Below are 27,948 nucleotides of genomic sequence, written 5' to 3'. Positions count from 1 at the left end.
GGCAATTTCAGCTCTTTACCATTAGATGTCAGGCTTTACACAGATTTGGGTTTGGGGTTTAGTTTGTCTTTAAAGGTTCAATGGTGATATACCATAGAGGAAAATTAAATCTTCTTATGAGCAAACAATGACACAACCTCACTCCCAAATCAATGTTTTTCACATATTAGTCTACTATGGAAAATTATCATTTTAAATGTTTATCCCCAAACTGATTTTGCTTAAAAACTACACAACAGAGGGGGCAAATGACAAGGAACAACAGGAACAACGGCAGCACAATGAAACCAAACATGCTCGTGATGACAATTTAAACATACTCACACAACTCAACTTCTGTCTTTCAGATAGAAGTTTAAATAGACAATGGAAAAACACTTTTCCTTTGCATGATTTTGGTGGGTATCTGCAAGCGGAGGATGAAAGTGTTCCTTGTCAGCTCCTTGCAGCATCAAGGGGTGTGTCTGAAAGCTCAGTTTTATCCATAAGAAAGTGTTGCCCAAATATAGTGTCATTAGTAAGGAAGTAGATAAAGCAATTGTGAGATGTTAAATGTTATCATTTGTTTATAAACAGTTTTATGAATTGGCTCAATTAACCAGCAATTTAAAGAATCTATCTACATTCTTTGGAATTTATTCAGTAATTAGCCAATATAATCACTAAATAACTGAACTAGTCTATTGCAGTGGCTCTATGCAAAAGTGTGAAGCCGGCAATGTTTATGGTTTGAAATCATTTAACTGTACAAGCTCAGACTTTATTGCAGGCAATCTGGCAGTCAGCTGGGAAGTCAACCGGTTAATTAGAGAATGCAATTGCCACTGAACCTCAAGTTCACCCACTATCATATGGCTGCAGCGGACTGCAGGACTGCGCTGTCAGGCCCAGCCTTCTCAGGCCCACCACTCTTAAGGCCCTGACACACCAAACCGGCATCAAAGAACCAGCGGCGACGAAGGCCGACTGTTGCGTCGCCTGCGTCTGGTCCAAAAAGTTGCACTTGAACACACCGCAAAGACTACAGCCGACGGCCAACTAGCACGTACGTTCTGCGCCTGCGTGAGGGGAAATAACCATATGTCTGATAAGAAGTTGCAAATGGCACTGGCGTTGTCAGTCCTTGGTCTTTTGGTTGTGGAAGAAGAAAGGAAGAGGCGGAGGCGAAAAATAAGGAGAAACCGCACTAAATGGGTGAAATCATGAATAACGTTACTCCAGTGACAGGCTCAAGGGGCTTTCCCGAACCTGTGTCAAGAGCTGGAGATAAATGAAACCTCCGATTTTAAAAATTTCGCTCGGCTCTTTCCTGTTCAGTTCCACATGTTGAAGGAATTTATCAGTCCAATCATCCAGAGGCAAAACACGAACTACCAATCAGAGTGATCTCTCTCACCGACGGGCTCCGACGCCGATTCAACATGCTCAATCGGCCGAAAAGCCCCGACAGGGTCCGACTAGTGCCGACGGTGCGGGACACACCGCAAAAACTAGGGACACCGACGCTTACCGACGGCCCGACGGCCGACTGTCGGCCTGGTGTGTCAGGGCCTTTAGGCCCTGTTGCTAGCTCACTATCGCCATCTACTGCTTTGGAGGTTAAGCACCACTACAAATTTAACTTGAATAGTAAACAGTCTGGTGAAACAACATATAAATATTAATTTCCTTGAACCCTTTACCTTAAATACAATATAATACTTATTATACTTAACTAAAATATTCACCAGCAAAAATAATGTTTGTCAGCATAGATTACCCATTGTGATTACTTGCTTCACTGTAGAGGTTTCATAATTAGCTGGGAGCTAACTATGGGAATTAAAACACGTCCTTTCAACACAACACCACCCACACAGCTATTCCAAGTTTGTTTGACCCATTCAAGCACTGAGAATGCTTGAATGGGTCAAACAAACTTGGAAGGGTCTACCACCATCAGAATACTGCCTGGGTGGCTGTGTTACCACAGGCATAACTGCCAGGCAGGAAGACAATGGTAGACCAGCATTGCTTAAGGGGCTGGTTGGCCTTTTTGCTTGAAGAATCATGTTGTGTTGCCATAGGTCTTAGGTAACACAGGGCAAAAGCGAAGTCAAACATGAAAATACTGAAAATGTTGAAAACGTCTGTCTACACGAGCCTAAGCTAACCTCAACAAAATTGGAGTTAGCTAACAATGTTAACACTGTCTGAAGCAGCAATAGATTAGATTAGATTAGATTAGATTAGATTAGATTAGATGTTCTTTATTGTCCACAAGGGAAATTCATTTTGTTCAGGTCAGTATCATACTAACAGACAAGACAGTAAATATATAAAATAGGTAAATAACATCACAGTAAAAAAGACACCACAGTAAAAGACACGAGGTATGACTCTAAAATCTACTAATTCTGGGAATGTGTGTGTGTGCGTGCGTGCCTGCATGGGGGGGTGTTAGCACAACAGGGCCAGTTCTTCCAGGTGTATGTTTGTTAAGAAGCCTGATAGCAGAGGGGATGAAACTGGCCCTGCCCCTGTTTGTTTTGAATACAGGGGCAGCATATCTCCTACCAGAGGGCAGGGTCTGAAAGCAGGTGCTGAGGTTATGAGTTGAGTCCCTTGCGATCTTACTTGCTTTCTTCACCGTCCTCTGGTCATAAAGCTGCTGGAGGGTTGAGCACTGCTCCCCGCAGAGCTTGGACCCCAAAGTGATCACCCAAAATAGCGTGGCCATTGAGATTGACTTTTAAAATATTGCATTGCATTGTTTGCATTTCATTTTGCTACAGTATAAACCTTCAGTACAGTACACTACAGTATAAATTGTCAGCCACTTCTTGTCCAGTATTGTGGAAATGCGTACTGAAGCAGGGTTTGCTGGGGTGAGTTGTGTTTCAAAACTGATTTCTTTACAGAAGAAGTACAGAATTGTGATCCCCAGCCCTAGAGATGTGTCACTGGATTCCGCATGCCAAGCCAGGCATTCCATCCGACTCCCCTCTTGTCTTCTTTTTTCCACCACGAGGTCTAACATTACTGTGTGCAGCAGTCCACAGTGCTTTCAAAAGCAGCTCCCTCTGTTTATGATAATCTGTCTGCAGAGTTTATGTTACTGCTGTTAAGATAAGTGGCAGTACTGTAAATTGTGTGTGCCATTTTTCTTCCAGCCAAACCCAGGGGTCTTGAGTGTTGGTGTGTACAAACTATAGCCAGTTGGCTGCAAACTCCCTATGACACTTGAACAGCGCTCTACCTCAAGCTGAGAACAGAAGCTTCAGGAGAGGACTGGTGTAGTGTGCAGTAAAGCAACCTAACCCAGAAATGGAATTAGTTCCAGCCACCAGAACAACTTTGGAGATGCCGATGGAGTACACCCACCATGGCAAATAAATAGGGTCATAAAAACGGCAGTGTTTCTGTTTGGTTACCATGGCAATGTGGGCTCGCGCTGAGGAGGCTGCGCCAAAAAAAGAAACCAAGGCAGAGTTTGTGGTTATAACCAGGATGGATGTTCTAGGTGATTATATTCACTAAACAGAGACATCAGAGACAGACAAAGACATCAGGCTGTGTTGAAATAGGATAAACACAAAGACAGGGATGGATTGAGAGAGGTGGAGAGCTGTCTTGGCCTTACTGTTGTTTCAGAGACCACCATGTGGAAAACTCCAAGCCATTCTGTCTGGCTTGTTTAGAGGTTCTCCTGGCCAAGTACTGAGCTAAATTTGTTGACAACTTAAGGTGAAAAGTGCTTCGAAAATAATAGATCCAATCTGTTTGTAGACCATAAACTCTCCTCTCCTCTCCTCTCCTCTCCTCTCCTCTCCTCTCCTCTCCTCTCCTCTCCTCTCCTCTCCTCTCCTCTCCTCCTCTCCTCTCCTCTCCTCTCTCCTCTCCTCTCCTCCCCTCTCTGTCCTACTATTTTTTCATTACTTTAGTTAAAGCTGTACTCTTGCTACTCCCAGCACCTTGATAATCCAAGCCCATTTGAAATAGTGGACGCTCAAACTCTTGAATTGTTAGGGTGAGTGAAACATGTTGAAATAGTGGGTCACTACAATAGTGGCTAACTAAAAATTTGAAGAATGAATGCGCATTAATTTCAAAAACATTGATAGAATGTAATTTGTTTATCGGCCCAAGCCTAGTACATGCTAGGTTTGGTGAAGGGGCAGTAAGGACGATCAGACACCATAATGTGGAACACAACACTCAGGAAAGTTTAGCATACAAGATAGAGATGGGTTTTTAAAAGCTTCTTAAAACTTGTAACAGTTTTTGCAGTTATATTTAAGGGGAGGCAGTTCCAGAGGGTGGGAGCGACAACTGAAAAGGCACAATCTCCCTTTGATTTCAACCTGGACTTGGGAACCACTAATTGGCACTGGTCAGAGGACCTAAGAAGACCAAAGACCTAAGAAATGTACACACAAATTCTTTCAGCAACATCAAATCACTGCTAATTCAGGTCAGGCAGTCAGTCAGTCAGTCAGTCAGTCAGGTAACGCTTAGTGAGATGATACGCTTCATCAGATGGCCTCCAGAGGGCTTTTTTGACTGTGAGATGCAGTGTTTCCCATACAGAGGCACAAAATCAAAAGTTGGTCTGTATAGAAATGGATCTAAATCGATCTCTAATGGCCTGATGTTGCATCATGTCATGTCTGTAATTTGGAGATGTACAGACAGCAGACCAGCAGCACTGAACTCAATCCAGAGTCTCCCGGTGTGAAAACAAAAGTGAAACTTAACATTCCACAGTTAGTAGATTTGCAGACAGTAACTCGTCTTTGCTGCCCTACAAACTTTAACGGTAGGTGACGTCATCTTTTGGCATTTAAGTAACGTTAGTGGAATTAGGTAATTTAACCATGTGGCAGTGCTTCAATGCATAGAATTGAACACACGCGCCGTGGGTCTGTACAGGATCTGTGCTTGTTCTTTTTCTTTTCCACAAGGAATTGTTTTTGTATTACATATCGCACGTTCATTTTCCCAAATAAGGGATTCCAAATTCACCTGCACATCCACACCCTCCCTGATTCAGAGCTAAGGACAAAAGATACTCAATTCATACTTAATTCATACTGTGGACAGCGAGTAATACACATATCCAAAGCGGCACGTTCTGTAAATGTTACTGTATCTTCATCTGTAACGTGAATATATTTGAAAGGTGTAAAGCATTTTTTACAATGCGGGTCTATATGCCTAGACACATCTGTGCATATCTATGGCCCTCTGTGTTGTCAATGTGAATACTAGTCAAATCCTGTGGCTAAATGGAGGCACTGCAATTTTCACATATTTTTATATATTGCATGTACATTGCTATTTTTAAGATTTTTTTTTGTGTCTTACACACCCTCTAAATGGGTGTCAAAATTGCTTGAGTATGTTTATACAATCACCATTTGCTCTATTTGTATTCTATTTTTCCTTATTGTATCCAACTGTTTGCTGCTGTAATGACCCAATATTCCCATGGGAATCATTCAAGTTTCATCTTATTTTAGGCTTATACTAGGGCTTGGCTAAAACAGTCAGCATATTCTTATACTGTATGTGATGTAAGTGAGGTTCTATTCTACTCTATTGGCTGAGTAATTCTCCTTTCATCAGCTGCAGAAAGTATTAGTCAGTCAGTGGTAGATGTGCTGTACTCTGTACTCTGTTTTGGAAACAAGGACGTTGCTACAAGCTAGTGACCGGCATTGCAACACATTTCGTTGTCAGGCCAAAAAAGCAAATGACAAAGCAGCATTATTATTCCAGTATTTAGCACGGTGATATATTACCTCTTCACCAGACGTTTCTGTTGGATCTCTGCTCTAATTACTCCTCTCGATTGTGAAAATGTGACTTTATTATTACAGGCTTCTGTAAGCTATGCCAGAGACCTGCCAATAGAGGCAGACAAAAGTCAGAAATTACTTAGAGCCCCCTTAAAATATATGGAAAGAGCTTGTGTGTGTGTGTGTGTGTGTGTGTGTGTGTGTGTGTGTGTGTGTGTGTGTGTGTGTGTGTGTGTGTGTGTGTGTATGTGTGTGTGTGTGTGTGAATGAATATGAGAGCAATGGCAACACTAGGTGAATCAACAGTTCATAAGCTGTAGGAGAAGGATCTGCCGCAGCTGGTTTCTTTTGAATACAGAGGATGACAAGGTGTCCTATATTTAGTGAGTGGAAAGTTTGGATATGTTTATAGAGAGGGAGTGTATCAGTTATGTGAGGAAAGGCTATTTAAAGTGGTAATCCTCCAGTTCCTGTTTTTTTGGGGGGGTTTGACATCTTTGGTGTTAAACGGTCATTGATGTGGTGTTTTTTATTTTGTCTCTATCTTTGGAGCTAAGTGCTCATTGCTGTGGTGTTTATGCACTGCACTTCCCAGAGATCACCTGTCATTCAAACAGCGTGGGTGGTACTGTGACGTCTTTTCCCTTGGATTTTCTGTTGATGAAGTTTGAGTTTCTGTAGTGGCGCTCTTTTGTTTGTCTGTTCAGCCATCTTGGCTATTGCTGTTCATGCTAACTACCCAGTTCTTCTTCTATTTATTCCTAACACACCGTGAACATAAAATGCATCACTTCCTGAGTGCCAAAGGATTTTCCTCAGGAAAGACCTACCCAATACCGGGTATTTAGAACAGAAAATGTAAAAGCTTTCATGAACTGGTTATCGGTTGGATCACAATTGTGTTACACCAATCGGTAAGTAATTAATACTTGTACTTACAGCCACTTATAGAAGAGAGACCTAGGCCATCATATTTTCTGTATTCTGAGTGTATTCTGGCTGTTGAGTTTCAATAAGTTAGTAAAGGATATTTATTGTGAGTGTGGAGTTGGATAGCCAGAGAGTAGTACTTTAAATTCTGGAGGAAACAAAACCATGCCATATTCAGGGATATTAGAGTGAAAATGTAAAATCTAAATATGAGAGGTCCTAGAACTGTATTTTCTCATTTTTTTAAGGAGCATGTGTGTAGAAGATATACATTTGTCGAGTTAATTTGGTATATACCATCATTTTTGAAAAAAAAAGCTCTTTATTTTCTGATCCTATGAGTGATGTTAGAGTGTCACGCACGTTTGTGTGTTGAAAATTATTTACCTGACATGGCCAATCAGCACTGTTTAACCACACCACTAAGGAAGCTAGGTTGAAAAAAAATCAAAATATAATATTGAGAAAGAAATAGTCATGTGAATAATGGAATTTGGGAATATTTGCACTAAGCTCACTGCAGAACCTTGAAAAAATTAAAAGGGCAAATGCTGTAGTCACATAAAGTATGACTTTAGCTGTGTAGCTAGCTTTAGCTTTAGCTTGTTTGCGCTTACTGGTGGTAGGGGGCACCCGTAATCAACCATTTTTGAAGAAACAATGGGAGAGATAGGGAGATTTAAGATTTCAAAATTTTTAACGTGATTTATGCCTTTGACAGAACATAACATAATTAAGCCATCTATCACTAACAAATGTGGAGTGCATAAAATGATTTATCTAGCCGCTCTATAGCCGCTTAAACAGTGGCTATAGAAATTTGCCACAGGAAATAGCGTTACCTTTGCTAATAAGCTTGAAATGTCAACATCAGACTGCCAGTAGACATGGATAAATGATAGTATAGCCATCTCAGATTAGACCTTAGAACTGACTTCAAGAATTATTATTATTATTATTTTTTTAGTCTTATTTTTGAGTCTTGAATTTTGATCCCTTTGCTAATCTAACTTGTACGTGGAATACATGAAAACCTTTACGAGATAACGACTAATGTCGGTGTGTAAGTTAAGGTGCTTTGAAAAAAGGCAGAAAATAATGCTTTGTAGCTAGCTAGTTAAGTTAGCACATGGGTAATGGAGGCTTTTTTTGGAAGTTGTGTTTAACGTTATGTTAATGTTATCTTTCCAGCACACATTGAGGCTACACATGAACATTTTCCAGTTACAAAGTTATGGTAAATAAATACTGCATTCAGAATGTTGCTTACTGTGAGATAAGATGAAGTAACCACAATTGAAAGCAGTCATTCTATGTCAAATCACACACCATGACACACCATATCAGAAAGGGTTGTTGTTAGTAAAGTATTCCTGTAACATTACTTTGTAGAAATACAAGTTGATCTCAGAGAAATCAAAATGATTGACTGCACCCAAATTGGACATTTTAATTGGGTAGGATTTATATAATATTCTGTAAATATGGTTTGGAGATCATGGTAAATGGTCATTCATGTTAATGATTCAGATTTGAGAAATCCAAATAAATTTTCAAAATCCACCCACAGATCTCCAATCCCAACCTCAACCAATCATAATCTCAACCACAATACTGAATTTGGAAACCTAAAGGGTGAACCAGCATAGCAGGAACAGCGGCATCTAGAGGTCAGAAACATGTACTAACATTATACAATGAAATATGAGATGGAAAACTTCAAAGACTCATTCATCTGTACAGGGGAAAATAACCTTCACCATATTCACTGAGAATGCATTACATATTACAAAGAAGCAATACTCCAAGGCCTAGCTTCATACTACTTGTCAAACATAGAGAACCGATATTGTACAGTGGTCATTGGAGTGAGATTGGTGGGGGTTTTGGTGGGGTCTGTGGGTGAGTTTGACCATTTATGTGGATTCCTCATGTCTTATCATCACTAGGAAAGGATTAGTCCAAATCAGATGTTGGGTACTATATTTACAGAATATTGTATGAATCCTACCAGATTAAATTATACAATTTGGGTGCAGTCAATTAGTTGAATTTCTCACTGATCAAATTATGTTTCTACAAAATAATGTTACAGGTCTGCTAATCTTATCCATTTCTATAGAAATCCTTTCAGAACATTGTGAGACGGTGGGTGTGTGATTTGACATAGAATGACCTAAACGTCATTTGGGATCATGAAGACCAGATGGAGATCCATCTTTTTGAACTTAAAGAGCCTCTGGGTCTTTAAGTTCTGGTTCTGGCCCTGACTCCTCCTACCTGCTGCTGCTGCAGCTGACCAGATACCTGGTGGCTTAATAGATAGGGTTTCCCCTAAAACCTCATCCAATAAGGCGAACCATTTCCAGGTGCCTGCGTCGTCCTCTCCTGACTGTGCTTACTCCTGATGGTCGGTTCTGAAATCATGAAATGCTATGTTCGGTTCTATTCTTAGAATATCCAAAGGTGCTTGTTTATTGATATTTTGATACTCTTCTGATAATGTCAACATTTAAAAAGTAAATGGTAAACATAGCACTCTGGCTCAAACAAGTCCCGACAGGCCCATCTCAGCTAAAACAGCTCTGGACAAACTAGGGATGGGCACGGTTATTCTAATATTCGAAATGACGTGGGTATTCCACTATTTAGGCAAATCAGCGCTCATTGCCAGTGCGCCAGATAACCGACACAAACACCTGCGCTTTATAGCGCCGACTCTCCGTTAGGAGATCATAGAAAACCTGTCCGAAATGTGTGAGAGAGTCAGACTGCCCGACCACGGGACCAGCACTGTTGATGCTGACCACCAGCCCCAGTTTGAAGCTTTGCAGCTGTCAGCTGCTGCTGGGGCTTCTATTGTGTGTTTAGGAGAGTGCAGTTGCATTTGGTTTGGTGATTTAGGCGTGGTTTCACTGACCTGTAGAGAGAGTTTGGCCAGGCCTACAAGAGCACAACATTTAGAGCGACTGAGCAAGTGTGTGTGTCTGTCTGTAGGAACAGACAGAGGCAATTGCCTATGTCGCCTATGCTAGAAACCGCCCTTGACACCAGCAACCTCCATTCCAGCAGAGAGAGTCTTTTCCATGGTGGGCTTGATTGTAAGTCACCTCCGCACCCACCTCTCCCCTGAACATGTAGATAAGCTCATTTTTTTAGCAAGAATGAGTGATGCAGTAGGTGGGCTTATGTGTTATGTTAACTGGAAATGTTTTAGACATACTTCCGTCTTACACATATTTTTACTGATATTGTTATGTTGTAATAATCTATATATATATGTATATATATATACATATATATATATATATATATATATACATACAGTATATATATATATATATATATATATATATATATATATATATATATATCATGCATAATGCGCTGCAAGTAGATTTCTATTGATATCCAAGCCCACCGGTAATGCTTAGTAGTCCTATTTTACTTGTTTTGCTGTTATGCTTCAGTTAATTTAATTTAATTTCAGTTTGTGCCTCAAGTATGAAATACTGTTCATCAAAAGGCTGGTTTTGTTTGCTGTCAACTGCACTGATTCAGCCTACTGATTTTGCTTTTTTTTTTTCTTCTTTGTTCAATAAATTGAACAAATTGGATTTGGTTTCCTTATTTTTTTGACTAATAAATAGAAAACAGTTGCAATAATGATTATTTGTTTAGTGAAGCCCTTCAGACTACACTATGAGTGCGCTGCACTTTTTTTTCTTTCTTTCTTTTTTTTTGGTGTAGTTCGGTTAACTGGTTGGGTTTTTTTTTAATAGAATATTTGAATATTGATAAGACTTCAAATGCCCATCCCTAGGACAAACACAGCAATGGGAGATGGAAATATTGAGATGCTGATTCAATCTCAATATGTTTTGTATTAAAAGAAACACTACAAATTCAAGATAATTTTGCACTCTGGTCTGTTACAAATTCCATATTCTATTTTTGAGTGTACATGCTGTTGATAACACTCACTTGTGTAGATAAATAAATACATGTTACCTGACTGACCGGATAAATCATTCACTGTTTCAGACTGGAATACACTGCACTTACTCCCATCCTTTCTGGGCAGTATTTTGTTTGGAAGTATTTTGTTTATGAATCACTTCAATCAATTCAATCAATTATCATTGGAAACACGTGAAAATGTTTAATAGATATGACACACACTGGCTTTGCAATTATTAATTAACGCTCTGACTGCGGTTTTAAAGGCCAGTTACCATCTGATATGATTTGATTTATCATAGCCAACAGGGGGCCGCTATTCTATTACTGAGCTTTATGAATGAGCCCCTACGTCTCTTCCAACACTGAACTACCAGCATTATTCATTCATTTCCCATACCCACTTATTCCTATTCAGGGTTATGGGGGCAGAAATCAGGGAAACACCCTGGACCGGTTGCCAGTCCATTACAGGCCTAAAACACAGAGAGACAAACACACACACACCTATGGGCAATTTAGAGTCTTTGGACTGTGGGAGGAAACCCACGCAAACACGGGGAGAACAAACTCGACCACCATTAGCTTTAATATGAAAGAACAACAGATATCACACATACATGACAGTATCTCCACTTGGTTGTCCTAGGGCGTTTGATAACAGTGGACACGGCCTTCCTCTATGGCCAGGAGCGGGCGGTTCTGGTCAGTCCAGTTCTGGACCAGCTGGAGTGGAGCTGTCTGAGGCTGGTTTACCAGATCACCGGCGCCGGTTCCCTGCAGCTCCACCTCAGACCCGACAGTGATAACTTTGACTACCAGCTGTGGACTGCCAACCAAGTGTCTGATAGCTGGCTCATCGCCAGCGTGGACCTGCCCAATACCACCATCCCCTACCAGGTATGTAACAGTAACAGTTAAGACCTTAAGCATCAGCATAATGATTAGTGTTTAAGTTCTCAGATGTCGCCCCGCACTAGCTTGACCTCATCCTTTACACTATAAAGTTAAAGGTCCCATATCGTATAAAATAGGATTTCCCTTGCCTCTTTGATTATAAAGGAGTTGGATGTGCTATCTAAACATTGTGAAAGTATCAAAACGCCAACTAAATCCACACCATCCATATTAGAAAAGCGAGCCTCTAAACGAGCCGTTTGGACTTCCATAACTTTGTGGCGTCACAAAGGTTCGCTCATTATCATTTTTGTAAGAAATAATAGACTAACAAAGTGTTTTTTTCAAAGCGGTTGAGCAGTTGTCATTATTACCGGAGAGTTTTCCCTACCTGTAGCTGCCGGGCCGCGGTGTCTCACGTTTCACTCTTGAAACGGTTAGCCAATCAGAACAGAGGGGTCGTTGATATTAATGAGCCTTAAAGACACAGCGACAGAAACAGCCTGTTCTTGGTAAGGCTCAGAGAGATGCTGGAAAATGAACGTGTAAAAATGGATTGAGAGTGTTTTTGGTACATGACACCACACACAGCTTTGAATGGACCTCAAGACAGAAAATAAAACACTGGAACGTGGAGAATATGGGACCTTTAAAGGGACATTGAAGGATAATTCCAGTTATTTTGAACCTGGGCTTTATTTTCCTAGTTCCTGGGATGTTTGCTTTATGTATGGGGCTGTTCAACTGAGGTCAGATAGATTGGGAAGACCAATTATCTTAGTGGCTGGGTGAGCGATCTTTAGGAATTTATTCCTATTGGTGACAATAAGCATATTGAAAAAATAGATGGTGCCATATAGAAGGACTGTCTCGATGATGATGAGGAGGAGGAGAAGGCGGGGTTAGACACACCACTGAGATGACTGAGAGTCTCTACTGACAGTGGTTCTGAATGTCCAGTCTAGGTATTGGACCGCCTCAACCACCTCTACTGTCTCTACTGAGGTTGTGATCAAGTGTTATGGGGGGTTGATGAGCAGTTGTTAGGGTTAGGGTTAGGCTTAGAGGGGTTAGACATTGAGCTGGAGGAAGTTATTGTTACACCATGTGGGGAAGTGAAAATGGACTGTTTGTAGGCAAATAGAGAGAGAGTTATTGTCTTTGAGGAGAGCAATGATGACTGTTTGTACCATAGGGATTAAACATATGCAGACGACAGCCAACTGAAAGATGCAGCGAGCTCCATGGAATTTCTATGCCCCCTACTGGTGCCTGTAATGTACATAGAAAATAGTGGGGGGTTGTCGGGGAGGGGTATCTGTGAATGAACAGTAAAGTGAGACAGTGGGCTATCCAATGGGTCACAGTTGCGCTTACTGGAAATCAGCCAGTCTCCCAATCAAATACCACTTGAATGGCAAATGGTATATAAAGAATTGGAATATCCCAGATAAACCGGTCACCGCATTCTGTAAGAGGAACAAACGTGGACAAAAATGAACCTGGTGTATTTATGGAAGAAAATAGCACATTTTGTTTAGTTGATCTAAATTTAAAGAAGCGTAGCCCTCCTTAAGTACAGAGTGGGTTTGAGGCCAAGGCCCACACAGGCTATAATAGAAGCTATGATGTAATCCTCAGACTTAATAGCTCCCTCAGCTTTAACCAAAGCACTCCCCTCTTAGAGTACCAGTGTTCCCTTGAACTAGGGCATTACATAAAATGACTGATGACACCTGAGAAAGAATAAACAGTGTACATTAGGGTATTAACTTAAAACCCCATAATGGAGACTGTTATGTAAATTCAAGGACAGACCTCCCTCAAGAGCATGAGAGAAATGTTTGAAGGTGGACTGCATAGTCATCTCACATCATTAAAATATGGCTACAGATTAGTATTTATGCCTCTAGAATTAGGTGCTTGGATTACTGGCCTGTAGGCTCCAAGGCACTGACTGGAGAGGCCATATGTCTCCGGGCAGATATGAATAGATTTAGGCTTGGTAGGTTAGTCAGAGTTCATTGACTGGGCAAGAGGTCTAAATATATATCAAGACAGAGGAGGTGATTGGTTCATTTGCTTTTGCCTACTGATATTTACCACAGTTGAGAAGTTTGCTTAGTCATGAAATGAAAAATGACTTTTTCACCTTTTTAGCTAATTGTCCATATTATAACTGACACTTATGCCAAAAGATTTTACATTTTACATTTTCTCTTATTTTTAAATCAAAATCCTATTACTTTTACTTCCTGGAGAATGGCATATTTTAGTACCATCACATATTTTTGAACAGGAAATCTGGTCAAATTCCACTTTTTTTAACTGGAATTTATTCATTTGTAAGAATCTAGAATTTGTCAAGCTCAAGATTATGTACAAAACATTTCACAGTGGCTTGTTTCACAAACTAATATGCAATGGGCTTCACTGCCTTTCTCATTTCATATTTGTTGTGGTCCAGACTGCTCCATATTTGAACAGCCCCTCCCCGCGTTATGTCCCATTACAAAATCCTGTTTCAACCGGAAATATGTTGAATTACAGAAGCAAGACACCATACCTTTTGTGTGATGTGATGCGATGCGATGCGATGCGATGCGAAGCGAAGCGATGGCTGTCTGTAATCACAAATTTGTCTTTCTTTCCACAGCTTTTGTTAGAAGGCCAACCTGAACATGGTCCTGGCAACAGTGTGGCCATCTTTGAAATTCACATAGTTCCTGGTTACTGCATAGGTCAGTGTGGACACCATATAATCTGCTGTAAGAAAAGTTAGATGTATAGTTGAATAGTCTAATGTGACTCTTTACAACATCTTGTATTTCTTGCTATAAAATCTTGTATTTTTTGCTACAAAATGTGCTTGATTTAGTGGAGAATAATGTAAAGCTTGATATTGAATATAAATATTGTGCTTTGTATGCTTTCATTTGCTGTTACTGTTACCAGAGTGCAATTTTGAGGAGCATCACCTGTGTGGCTATAGTAACAACTGGAACCCAAATGTCAACTGGTACGTTGGGGGGAGCCTGGCTAGAGACCCTCAGTCTAACCTGCTTGACAACCACACCACCAGCAACCAGAGAGGTACATACACACACATGCACACACACAAACACATACATAGTCCATTTGAGCTCAGATAAAACACTCAAACAAAAATCCTTTCTGACATTTCATGTTATCCATCTATACCAGTGGTGTCCCGCCATGTGTCATCCAGAGCCATGAATATGCAGGTTTTCATTCCAACCAAACAATACAGCAAATGATTTCATTGGTTAGAGTCCATGGTTCATGGTTTATGTGCTTAAAGCAATATTCCACTTAGTTTTAACATGGGGGTTATTCGGCACTTGACCGCCATGAAAACCAGAATATAAACTAATCACCAAGATCAGATGCGGCTGGACAAGTTTGTAGCCTTTGGATATTTTGAATGAGGCCACGGAAATAGCCTGAAAACTGACATTTAACACGTTGGTGAACAGATTCAACAACAGATCCCGCTTTTAAGACAATAAAGCAATCTTGGGTCCTTCATCATTTTGCATTTCTATTCTTGGTTTACGCAAAAAAGTAGATCCGGTCTCCCAAACAGGAACTATCTCTTCTAAATGGTATCCCTACACTGTGTTCTCTTCTATTTTGACAAAATTATGGTCTAAAACGTGGGACCAAATGTCAATTGAAAATCACAGTAGCGGGATCCGTTGTTGAATCTGTTCACAAACATGTTAAATCTCTTGTTTTGTGGCCTCATTCAAATGAATGGGAAGTGCAAAATAACCCCCATGGAGATGTGTATGTGTCATCTTAATAATCAAATGCACTTCTTCATGAAGTCTTCTGATCACCTGTAAAACCACACACATAGATGTGAGCTCTATCAATTTAGCTCTATAGCTATAGTTCATCTATAGCTCCCACTGCTCCAGGTCACTACATGTACGTGGACTCGGTGTATGCCAAGCACTTCCAGGAAGTGGCCAAGCTGACTTCACCCATGACCACAGCGCCCATGGCCGGCTGCCTGTCCTTCTATTACCAGCGGGACCAGGAGAGGGGAAACATCTTCTCTGTTTTCACCAGAGACCAGCTGGGCCACTATGAGGAGATCTGGAGACCAGACGTGTACGCCACCATCAGCTGGACAATGGTCAGCATCGACATCAAGGCCCCACACCCCCTGGAGGTCAGTGCTGGAACTGGTTATGATGGCGAACAGCAAATAGGGATGAGCCATTGTATGTCCTGTGAATTTGTTGACTGACTTTGGGTGCTCTTTGACTGGAAACTGGAATCACTGCAGTTTCTAATAGTGGGTCCACGTTAGGTTCGGGCGAAATCCAAAATATCGCGATACTGTCCCGCCGAAATATCGCGATATACGATATTATCGTTCATATTACCTATTATTTTTCGTGGGTTTTTTTAGGTTTTTTGGGGGGTAATTTTATTTTATTTCTTCCAAATTACATAGAATTTCTAGACTATAATAATAATTATTATTATTAACAGCCTACAAAATATTGCGATATTTGATAATATCGAATATCGGCCCAAGCCTAGTTCACCTACTGCCTCTATTAGGGATATATTAGGGATATATATATATATATTAGGGATGCGTGACTGATCATAATCGGCCGAAAGACGTTCTGTATAGGTCAGTAGTGATTAGGGATGGGTATTAAATTGGTACCGGTTCCTGATTGGTCAGAATCGAAATACCGATAAGCTTCTGGACAAACGGTATCATCACGTTTATTGACCTCTATCAGCAACAAGTAGGGATTGCAACAATATTGATAGAACTTATCTGTAATTGAAAACAATAAAATCACACAAACAGGGCTGGGTATCGAGAACCGGTTCCAATTTAGTTCCACTTCCAAATTGCCTAATTCACCAGAATCGATATGCCACCGCATTTAAAAAACAACAACAATACCTCTTATCAATCATTAAGAATGTTGAACAACTGGGTTCTTCTCAAGTAGTTGAACAACAACCTTTTTGACCCTTTCGGTGTGCTGTCAGTCGCAAACAATGACTTCATATGAGGGGGGTCATGTATGTACTCACTCTTTAGTCAGTCAAAACACTGGTGAAGTTTGTATGTCCATGCAACACACAGTGAGTTTGTTTGTGCAGCTCCATGGCAAAACAAGACTGTTTCCTTAGACTTCCAAAAATGGCAAAAAAAAAATTACCATACAATTACTTCAAACAGCTTGTGCAGTATAATCCAAGTGTTCTGAAGCCAAACAATTGCACTGTGGGTCCAAAATTCCAATTTTTCCGCCATTATCTCCTAGATTTCTGCACTTGTTCTACGCTGCGCCAAAGTAAAGTTTTTTCACTTGCTCTTGTATTGTGTTCTCTCAAGTAAGGCATTATGCCAAATGTGTCTTAGCTGTTTTGAAAAGTAATTCTGAGTAACTCTACACAGCAATGTCTGTCTTGAGTAATAAAACAAAGTTCACTCCACTAAAGCTGCATGTAGTCTTTCAGCCCTGCAATTTATACAGTAGGAACCGATGAGGGAATCGATAAACAATCACATCAATAAGAAGAATCGATAACACTTTAGATTAGGGAACACATATTAACTATTAATAAGTTGCTTATTAACATGCTTATTAGTAGCGTATTAGTTAATTATTAGTCATTACAAACCACTTATTAGCACCTTATTCTGCACTATTGTATTCTACAAGTATAGCCCATAAACTATGGGTTTTCTCTCAATAGCCTCCTAATTAGTGCTTATAGCAGTCAGTAAGGAAGCTGTTGCACAGGAATTGGGCTTTTAGTCTGCTTTGCTCAGTATGGGGCTTATAAGCCCCATGTTGAGCAAACTGAATAATAACTCTACTTGTCATTTGCTTTCTTGGCTTGAGAACAAGGTTTTTTTTTAGCCTTTGTAGCTGAAATATGTTGTGTTGCCAGTCACTCACTTGTAGCAGAAAGAGTCTTGAAAGTCAGAAATCTCAGCACTTGGTCAAATAATCATTGAGTCATTGGTATTGATTAACAGCCCTATCAACCCTCCATAGATATATGATGGTCACTTTGTGCTGTCTTACTTAATGTTACTTATTGCCCCTTTAAATACATCTACAAAGACAGCTACTGTGAATCAAACAGAATTGGAAGGGACTGTTTGGGAAGAATTTTTCTTTTTTCATTAAGATGAAAAAAGTAAGTTCTCAGTTTCTGCATTATTACTACCAGTGCAAGCCAGTGTGCTTTACAAAGAAATGTTTGTGAAGGCAGACTTTGCTGGAAGAGTGTTTTCTCCCTCGAGCTTAGGGTTAGCTTATTTAATGCTTTTTCATTTTATGCTGTAAAGATAAGATGTTTATAAGAATAATCATGTAGTACTTCTCTTTCTCAGTGTGTGTGTGCGCGCGTGTGTAAACCACATGCACACGGATGTCTCCAGCTGGCTAGACAGACACACTCATTTACACTCCTCTGTGGGTTTCCACTGCACTTTCAAATGAATATGCTTCCCTGTGACTCCACCGTTTCCCTAACAGTTTCCAGCCAAAACGCCTCCCAGCGCCCAGTGCTGTCACTGTGGAAAGACGCTTACATAACATTACTAACGGGGTCAGTTCTTCTGTTTGTCCAGTAATGCCAAGGGTTGTAAAGGGCTTCTCCATCAACAAGCGCTCCATTGACGAACCCCAAATTCCTGAATTTACCCTTAAATTCGTGTCACTGTTTGGCTTGTGGATAGCTTTCCAAAATATCAGGATATGTCATACTGTAGCCTCAGTGATCAAACATGTTTACATGTGGAAGTCAACATTGACTTTGCATCTCTGTTGTGTCACCAGGTGGTGTATGAGGTTGCTTTTAACAGTGCCAGAGGTGGATACGTGGCCATAGATGACATCTCCTTTTCCCCTGAATTCTGCCACACTGAGACAGGTGAGAGAACACATCTGGGGCTCTGTTTTTGTGAATCAAGGTGCAAGCAGAGGTGATGGCACTAGTTCACGACACTGCTGCACAGATTTTTGGTAATTTCATGACCAGAGGCACTGGTGCAGCAGTGACGTACCTATGGCACACTTGTAAAAGGGATTGGAACGGTGATTGGCTGATCACTCATGACCTATTTAAGACATTTATTGGCCAGTTATAAGTGGCCGGTTAATTGGCGCACCAATTACTTTTTACACCAACACCAATGAGTCTCAAGACCACTTTTCTGATATCTTGGACTTGTCTTGGTCCTGGTCATTATTGAATGTTGACTCGACTTATTCCCTTAAAATTTTCAACAAAATGTTTTTCTCCGCCTGGTCCACCTTTGTTGATTTCCTATCCAGCATTGCAAACGATTTAAGGAATTACACCTGTGTACCTGTGTAATGGTCCTCAAACTTCTATGCATTGATTAGGTCAAAGTCATATGCATTAATTAGTTGGATGTTGTAGGGTATAATATAGAGCTCCTGTAGATAGATTTACATCTCTGTTGATCCTTAGACTCCTTAAGCATTATTTTTCCATTTGGAATGACATGTACATAGTTTATTGCCTTTTTTGGTGTTGGTTTTTTGAATAGGACTTGATTTGTTCTAGTCTAGGTCTTGACTTGGTCTTGACCCCATTTGGACCTGGTCTTGACTTGAACTGGTAATTGTGGGAGATGACAGGGTGTGAATATTTGTCATTCACATTCACAAAAATATGCTATTTAATAGTGGGAATTATACACACTGCTTATAAATCTGAGAATAAATGTGTGTGTTTCGGCCTTTTTGCGTTTTACTTTTTTACATGGGCCATACACAATATTATATAAGTGACCAATGTTGAAAAGGATGATTTGTATTGGAGGTGTTGTGTTCTTTGTTCCAGAGCCGACCTTTGACCCCTCTATAGCCAACTGCGACTTTGAGAATGGGCTATGTCTGTACTATCAGGAGAGAGTGGAGAGTAAGTTATGGAACAGAGTTTCAGTCAAGCCCAATGCCTACAGGATCGGAGACCATACCACAGGAACAGGTAAGTTCAACAAAAACAGTTCTTTTTCAGTATCCATATCTGCTCCAAAAATAACAATGGTACTCCAGATCACATTTATGATTAAATCTTTTTATATTGTGGAAGCATTAAAGTTAATTTTATTGAAATATTAATGGAAAATGAAAATGCAATTCCACAGGAGCATTTTGCATGCATGCATATTTTGGGTCATAATGAAATTTTTAATTACAAATTCCAAAGTTGCATTTGATTTTTCCCGTATGTGCACATTCAATTTGAAAATGGAAACGCAAAAGACCATTTCACATTTCATTTTCAAAGCTCCACTTTATGGTTAACAATACTCAAATGTTAATGCACATTTGAAAACAAATGAAATTGAATATATCAAATTTATGTACGCTGCTATGAGTCATAATAAAATAAAAATTCAATAATCCAATTAGCATTTGGATTTTTATGTACTAATATGCACATTATCTTAGATATTGAGAATGGAAATGGAAAAGGCCATTTTACGTTTCATCTTGAAAGATGCTTTATGGTTAACAATATTCAATTGGTAATTTAAACTTGAACAGACAAAACCATTGACTGTTTGCAGTTACGTTTCCACAGTCTCACGCCGTTTCTCTACAAAATAAAATAGCAGTGGCAAATGTTTTTGCATTATCATTATCTACCAATCAAGGCAGGACCACAGGTTTGACTGATGCTAGCTATATGTGTCAACCAGAGCTCTCTTGACTCTCTTGACAATGGCGACTACAAGGCTGTTAGCTGAACAGGTTGATAATAGTTGAATTTCATCATCAGATGCTCAAGTAGAACAAAAATTTGAGAGTTTAGCTGAACACTCTGCTGTCACCACTACTGATAAAGAGAATAGGAGAATACTTTGATCTGATGTACCTTGTCCGAGTGGAGGGAAGACCAGCCATTCTGTTGCTTAAAGCCAGAATGATTGACTGACAGGTAGACCATGATGATAATAATGACATTTAATTTTGGTAGAGAAATGGCACGAGAACATGGAAATGTCATTGCATTTAAAGTTGAAATTCTCACTTTTATTGCACTGTGTGCTTTGAAGATATGCTTTATTAAGAAATGATCCTCAATGTTTGATAATTGCAGCAGCCAGCTAGAATGACACAAATTCATTTTTAATGTCTTAGTGTTGGCTTGCTGTTCCATCCAGCTTAACTCCCAACTTTACCTAAACCCTAACCCTAACCCTAACCCTAACCCTAACACTCTAACCCAAATGCCTCCAAAAATCCCGGCAACCCCACTCTTAATCCAATTCTTTTCTCTTTCTATCTCCAACTCAGGCTGTTTCCTCCTGGCAAACACCCATTTCACCTCGAGGCCTGGTTACGTGGGTCGGCTCCATGGACCCTTTTTACCAGGGAACCACAAATACTGCTTGAGGTTCTACTACATGCTCCACGGCTTTAGGAAGGTGGACAACGCTCTGGCTCTTTATATTTATGATCAGAACGACGTGGCCCAGGAGAAGGTGTGGAACCTGGCTGACACTTCCAGGGCTGTATGGACCGAGGTGGAGATCACCTACATGAAGCCCATGCCCTCCAAGGTATGATGCAATGGATGGGTTATACATGTGGAGGTGAATGTATATGGATGATTGACGGATGCATAGATGGAGGAACCATCAAGTAGGTGGGTTGAGGTATTGATGCAGAGGTAAATGAATGGATGGAATGATGAGCGGATGAAAGAATAGATGACTAGATAGATGGATGAACAGCAGTGTTAAATCTTTGTCTCTGTCTCCTAGATCGTATTTGTCAGCATATGTAAGAACTTCTGGGACTGTGGCCTGGTAGCAATTGATGACATTACAGTCAGCCTGGGGGATTGTCAAATCACTGCAGGTAAGATAGAGATCTAATTTGACTTTCTTTATTCCCAAATGAGCCAGGGGTGTGCTTAAAATGTTGTGATCAATGTTCCTTCCAAGTCAGTGGTGTCCTGTTCTGTGCCATGGAAGAGTCTGCAGGTTTTCATTCCAAACAAACACTACAGCAACTCATTACACTGTTTAGTTCCTCCTCTCTGGTCGAAGGTAGGTTAATCACTGAAATCAGTTGCTGTGGTGTTTGCACGTTGGCTCCACCATAGCGACACCATGTGGCCAATTGATGTAGTTTTTGTTGCCTGAGTAGTGGGGGGCCATAAGAGCCCACCTGCCAAATATGGTTGCTCTAGGATGTATGGTTTCTGAGCTGCAGACACTTTTAGCAGAGAAATAGACAGAAGAATTCCAGCCAGAGGTGTGACCAAGTCAGCTTAGCTCGAGTCCCAAGTCAGTCTCAAGTCTTGAGGCACAAGTCTCAAGTCAAGTTCCAAGACTAGATGTAGATTATCAAGTCAAGTCCAAGTCAAGTCCATGTCATTAATGTCAAGTCTCAAGTCTAAATGTAGAACAGCAAGTCAAGTCAGAACAAATCAAGAGTCCAGTATCAATTTAATATCTTAAAGAAAACTAAATATCTAGGACTTTTCAATGCAATATGGTTTTAATAGGATAAAAACTTGGTAAGAGCATCATGAGTTTGATTTCTATAATCAGTTTCAACTTCAATACATTCAATCATTCCATACAAATTCAGAAAACAGAATTTAAATTCAGTCGTCTGCTGGAACAAATCTCATCACTTTCAATCTAAGTCATTTACACAAACACAAGATCTGAAGTCAAGACTTTAGAAACCTTTTCGAGTCATCAAAGTACAAGTCACAGTAAAGTCCCAAGTCACCAGAACCCAAGTCAAGTCAAGTCTCAGGTCTTCTCTTGATGCATCAAGTCAAGTCTCAAGCAATTAAAACTGTGACTCGAGTCTGACTCAAGTCCATGTCATGTGACTCGAGTCCCCACCTCTGATTCCAGCAAATACAATAGGGTTATAAATATTGGGGGGTTAGTGTGTCCAAAGCTCATCGTATGCACTTTTTGAGGTGAGCAATACCTGCAATAACAAGTTGGTAATGGGGCATGGAAGAAATTATTAACTTATTAACACACTTGCATAGTGTTGGCGGAGGTATGCGCTCTACTGACTGCCATCTAGTGTTGCTTTGATTTGACTGGCTCACGGTCAGAGAGAGTGTAAGGTAGGTGGCAGGGACAAAGTTTGAAAACAGGCAAATACCAAAGACTGTATATAACAAAGGTGTTCGTTTGGAGGGGGGCGGAAATTCAGACCCTGGCTGTAGATCTGCCGTTGTTGCTATCAATGATGTGTGGGATGATGATATCTGGCTAGCTCAGCTTCCCAGCTTCATCCTTCACTGTATCCTAATGAAAGGTTTCTCAAACATACTTACATAAGCCCCAGCTGGTCAGTGTATACGTCAAAGTTACGGTTTGTTTTTGTTTAACTTTTCTTTAAAATATGCGGGTCAATTAAGATCAAATTCCTATTTACAATAACATCCTGGCAAACGGCAGAGAGGCACTGAAATAAAATAACACACAACAGAGAAAGTCATGAGCAAATCACAGAAAAACAAGGGCAACAAATCGCACACCAACAGGTCATTACTATGATTCTTCTACATTTTACATTTCTTCTTTTACCTGCTTTCTTTTTTAACCGTCTGCTTTTTTTTACCGGCTGTTTCTGTGAAGCATTTTGTGCTGTAAGCTTGAAAAGTGCTATATAAATGAAGATATTGTTATTATTAAAAGGAAGTTATTTATGAAGTGGCCCATGACTTAATAGGATCATGGATCTAATGGCTTGATTGACAGGCAGTAAGTACGCCTCCTTGCGGAAGAGCTGTCCTGATTGGTTGTTAAGATTCGGGCACCCTGAGATTTTGGAGTGGCTGATTACATGACCTGGGACAGCCACAGAGACCAGAATTCTTCTCAGAGCATTTGATTTATTGATAGCTGTTGGGATGTAAAGAGAATTTCAACAAATATCACCAAAATGGTTCTAAAAAAATTGCCTACCCCAACTTTAAATTCTCCACTTAGTAGCTTCTTTCTTTCTTTCTTTCTTTCTTAATTACTCTCTTAATACTAATAATTACTTTCTTAATATAATTCTGTTACCTTTTCTCTTTTTTAAAGCAACAAAAGGATAAAAGACATCACATAAAAGCAAGTCTATAAAAATAAATGTCCTCTTTTAAAGACCAGAGTGTTCTCATTGAACCGTGGCAGTACTTTTGTGCTTAACTTCTTAACCTTATAAGGAGCAACAGAGTCAGCAATACAGGTACAATTAAAAAGGGAGACCAGCTCTTCACTGTTGAATTGCATCTATGCAGCAGTTACTGGCAAGACAGCTGCCATAAAACCCTCTGACAACTTACTAGTAGAAGTGCAGTTAAAGTTCCACTTAGTTTTAACATGGGGGTTATTTGGCACTTGACCGCCATGAAAACCAGAATATAAACTAATCACCAAGATCAGATGTTTATAGTGTTCAGATTTTGACTTCCCATTCATTTGAATGAGGCCATGAAAATAGACTGAAAACTGAGTTTCCCACTTTAAATCACTTCTTAAAACCTTTTTATTTAAACTGGCATTTTGTTAATTTTTACAGTGTTTTATAATTTAATATTCATGCTTCAGTTGACTGTTGCACTAGTTGCCTGCATGTTTTTCTTACAGATTTGTTTGGAAGCCAGTTTGTAGTTCTTGGCAGAGCACCAGCCAGAAGAGGGTCATTTGAGGAGACAGACTTGCCTGTTACCATACCTGTTTTCCACATTGTGCACTGCTTGTGTGTGTTTGTTCCAGGGACTGCGGGCTCCCTCCCAGGCCAGTGCAACTTTGAAAGCGGAGACTGCGGCTACATCCAGGACAAGGAGGAGGATAACGTGGACTGGCTGCGAGTGCGTGGGCAGACCCCCACCTCCTACACTGGCCCTAGAGGAGACCACACCACTGGGGTGGGTGAGTCATTTCCTCATTCACTGCTTCATTCATTCCATTCATTGTCTTGGGAGGGGGCGGGACTATGGCTGTGTTCGTCTGTCAGATGTGATATCTCACACCGCTGGTCTGATTTGGATGAAACGTGGAGGATCTTGTTACTGATTGGTCCGAGGGTGCCTGCATCATCTGTGTGGAACCACATGTTTACTGGAACATCAACATACTCTCTTTCGCTCTCTTTCACATGCACACACTCACAAATGTTGATCTGACCACATGCGCTTACTGCTTTCACTACTTCTGCACTCCCACACTATTCATACTCGTGTGAATACAAGTACATTTTTGCACACTGTAAAAATAATAATAATAATAATAATAATAAGCTTTATTTATATAGCACCTTTCATACATGAAATGCAGCTCAGAGTGCTTTGCAATAAATAGAGAAGACAAATTGAGGTAAAATACAGTGAGAAAAATAGATAAATAAAAACAATTAGACAGTTAAGAAATCATGTAAGACAGAGTTAAAGCACAGTGAGACAGAAGCATAATATTAGCAAATTACAAAAATGAAGAACAATTAAAAAAAAAAAGACTAATTAAAAGCAATATTAAACCAATATGTTTTGAGATTCTTTTTAAAAGTGCAGAGTTTAGTTTGGGACCATAGTGACTAAAAGCTTTTGCTGTCCTTTACCATACTCTCATATTTCTCCCATTGTTATACGTATATTGCATACATATTGCTATTTTATAATATTTATAATTCATCTTTTTCAAGTTATGCTGCAGCTGACACTGCTGCTTTTCACATGCTGCTGCTACATACTGCTGCTATGCACATCCAGTCCAGACTTTTGCACATTTTCATTCATACATTTCTACTTCATATGTGTTGGAATTGTCGGTTGCGTATGTTTATATTTGATGTATCCTATGTTTTTTGCTGTGTACTCTATCCAGGTTACTTCATGTACATTGAAGCATCGTTGATGCGGCCGGGCCACAAAGCTCGGCTGCTGACCTCTGACCTGCGTGGCTCCTCCTCCCCTCAGTGCCTGGTCTTCTACTACCACATGTATGGATCTGGCACCGGCATACTGAGCGTGCTCCTGCGCCGCAGCGACCAGGAGCGGGACACGTTGCTATGGAGACGACGCGGTGAGCAGAGTGTCAGCTGGATGAGGGCGACGGTGGACTACCATTGTGACATCCGACACCAGGTACAGTGATGTGTAGATGATGTGAGGGAGGTGGCAAGGCGTCGACCGGTTCCTCACATACAGTGTTGTAGCGAGCGAACAGCAGAACGACACGAAACAGCAAAGAGCAGCCAGTAGTTTCAATGAAGCAAACGCAGTGGACCGTAGGCTTGATATCCCAAATTTAATATCGCGATACTGTCCGGCCAAAATATAGCGATACACGATATTATCGCGATATTACTTACTTGCTATTCAAGCATTGGAGGAAACAATTTGGTGTAATTTGCTCATTCCTGCCATCTAGGAAAACGGGCTGATTGTGGAAAAGGGAACCCACTTGAATTAAAAAGACAAATTTTTCCCTTCAAGTACGATTATTTTTGTTTCTTTACTATCCTACCACTAGTAGATTATAGGTTTATAAGTTTAAAAGCTTGAGCAATTGTTTTTTTGGAGCAGGGGGGATATTCGATATCGCGGGAAATCGCGATATTCGCAAAATATTGCGATATTCAATAATATCGAACATCGGTTCAAGCCTAGTGGACCGAGTCATTCTGGTCACCTTGTCTCTATTTCAGCTACAACCAACTCCAAACTGTTGTTACTGGAAAACTGGACTGTTACCTCCTGTATTTTGTTCATACAGGGAGAGATGGATCAGGAAAAGATTTTTGGAGTCATATCCAGGACCTGATTATACAATTGATAAAGGAATTGTTTGTGGCAATGAGTCACAAAAGTAAAGCTGTGAATGTCAATTTTTGAAGCAGATCATGTTTAATTTGATAGCAAAACAGTATCACGTCAAGTTGTTATTATAGCTATAGTTAATAGAGCCATACCTTTATTATTAGATTAGATAAACTTTATCTAATACCTATAGTTAATATAGCTAGTGTAAGTGTAAGTGCTATGATCTACAGTTAATAAACCTATAGGCCTATAGGCTAGCTAGTGTCAAGAGATTAGTGGTAGCTCTATGCCACCAAATATTTTTTTATTTTATGTAAAATAAGTCAGAATTGGTACAATTGTCCGAACTGGTTAAATATTAATTTATAGAGCATTAGGTTGAATGATGCTGGAATAGAGTTTTAATTTTTGAACTATTAAAAGCTTTTCTAATTATGATTTAGATACTCACTGATTTTCATTAAAAAAAACAGGAAAAAGACATAGGAAAAATAAAGTTAATGCTCACACTGAAAGCTGATTGGTTCCCAATCTGTTTGGACTAGTCAAGATGTATTCCAAAGTGATATTGTCAGGCATTCCCTTGCTTATGCACTATGTCGGAACCAGTCATACACTCCCATTCAAACACTTAGAGCCAATGCATATAGCCAGCTGGACATCGTTTATGAATTGTCTGTTTCTTGCAGATTATATTTGAAGCCATCCGAGGGCCATCAATAAGAAGTGATATGGCTATTGACGACATTGGTTTTACAAGAGGACCATGTAAAGGTTAGTATTATACTTTGCTACAGTCATATTAGAAAAGCTCATATCTACCCAACTCAAAACAGATATTAGTAAGTGTGACTAGTGTATGCATTCTCTGTGTGTGCCTCTTGTCGTAAAAATAGCACTTCATATCATTATTTTATTCTCTTCCTCTTTAGATCCTGGTGACATCATTCCATACTCAGGCTTCTCAGAGTATTTCAATGAGATCGAGTAACACTGAGACTTCCAGGATGTATTTCTGTATGATCACACGTTGGGGTGGGTGGGTTTGGAAGCGAAGTGTGTGAATGTGAGCAATCCACCGAGACAATTTACTAAAGAGTAGAGCAATGCTTATATTGCGACCAGGGCCTACACGACACTTCACTACTGTCTTTTTTGTGTTTCCAGTCCAGTTCTGCTGCAGTAATAATAATTTGTTTTAATACTCAGTGTTTCTCTCATTACAGTGTAAAATAATGCCATTGTATTGTACACCGGTGCAGGTAAAGCAGTTATGATTCTCTCCCCTGATGTTTTGAAGGGAACGTGATCAGCACTTTGTTTTCGATTTTGTTCAGTTCAGCAACACTTAAAGCTGCAATAAGCGATTTTTCTGACCACTAGAGGGCGACAGAAACCGCAACACATTTGTAAATAAAGCACAGCAAAGTCGCTGCACTACGGAGGGCTACTAACGACAAACCTAGCCGTGCATAAATGCTAACAACTAAGCTAAACGTACCTGCAGGGAAATGTTGCAGGTCACCAGTCT

At 40.1% G+C, this 27,948-nt stretch overlaps 1 protein-coding gene across 1 annotated transcript in view; it reads left to right on the top strand.

Annotated features, from left to right (window-relative positions):
* Positions 1–27,408, top strand: part of mamdc2a (MAM domain containing 2a) — a 33,398-nt gene extending 5,990 nt beyond the window's left edge. The window contains exons 2-13 of the mRNA XM_071899495.1: positions 11,320–11,570; positions 14,224–14,308; positions 14,523–14,660; positions 15,512–15,768; positions 18,425–18,518; positions 19,458–19,604; positions 20,921–21,186; positions 21,391–21,487; positions 24,373–24,528; positions 25,480–25,739; positions 27,107–27,191; positions 27,350–27,408. Of these exons, the coding sequence (XP_071755596.1) occupies positions 11,320–11,570; positions 14,224–14,308; positions 14,523–14,660; positions 15,512–15,768; positions 18,425–18,518; positions 19,458–19,604; positions 20,921–21,186; positions 21,391–21,487; positions 24,373–24,528; positions 25,480–25,739; positions 27,107–27,191; positions 27,350–27,408 (1,895 nt within the window). The remainder of the gene's footprint in view (positions 1–11,319; positions 11,571–14,223; positions 14,309–14,522; positions 14,661–15,511; positions 15,769–18,424; positions 18,519–19,457; positions 19,605–20,920; positions 21,187–21,390; positions 21,488–24,372; positions 24,529–25,479; positions 25,740–27,106; positions 27,192–27,349) is intronic.
* The last annotated feature ends 540 nt before the right edge of the window (positions 27,409–27,948 follow it).

Source organism: Centroberyx gerrardi, chromosome 8 (genome assembly GCF_048128805.1).
Source record: "Centroberyx gerrardi isolate f3 chromosome 8, fCenGer3.hap1.cur.20231027, whole genome shotgun sequence".
NCBI classification, from domain to species: Eukaryota; Metazoa; Chordata; class Actinopteri; order Beryciformes; family Berycidae; genus Centroberyx; species Centroberyx gerrardi.
The sequence above is the reverse complement of the archived record's forward strand: the minus strand, read 5'-3'. Positions and strand labels throughout refer to the sequence as shown.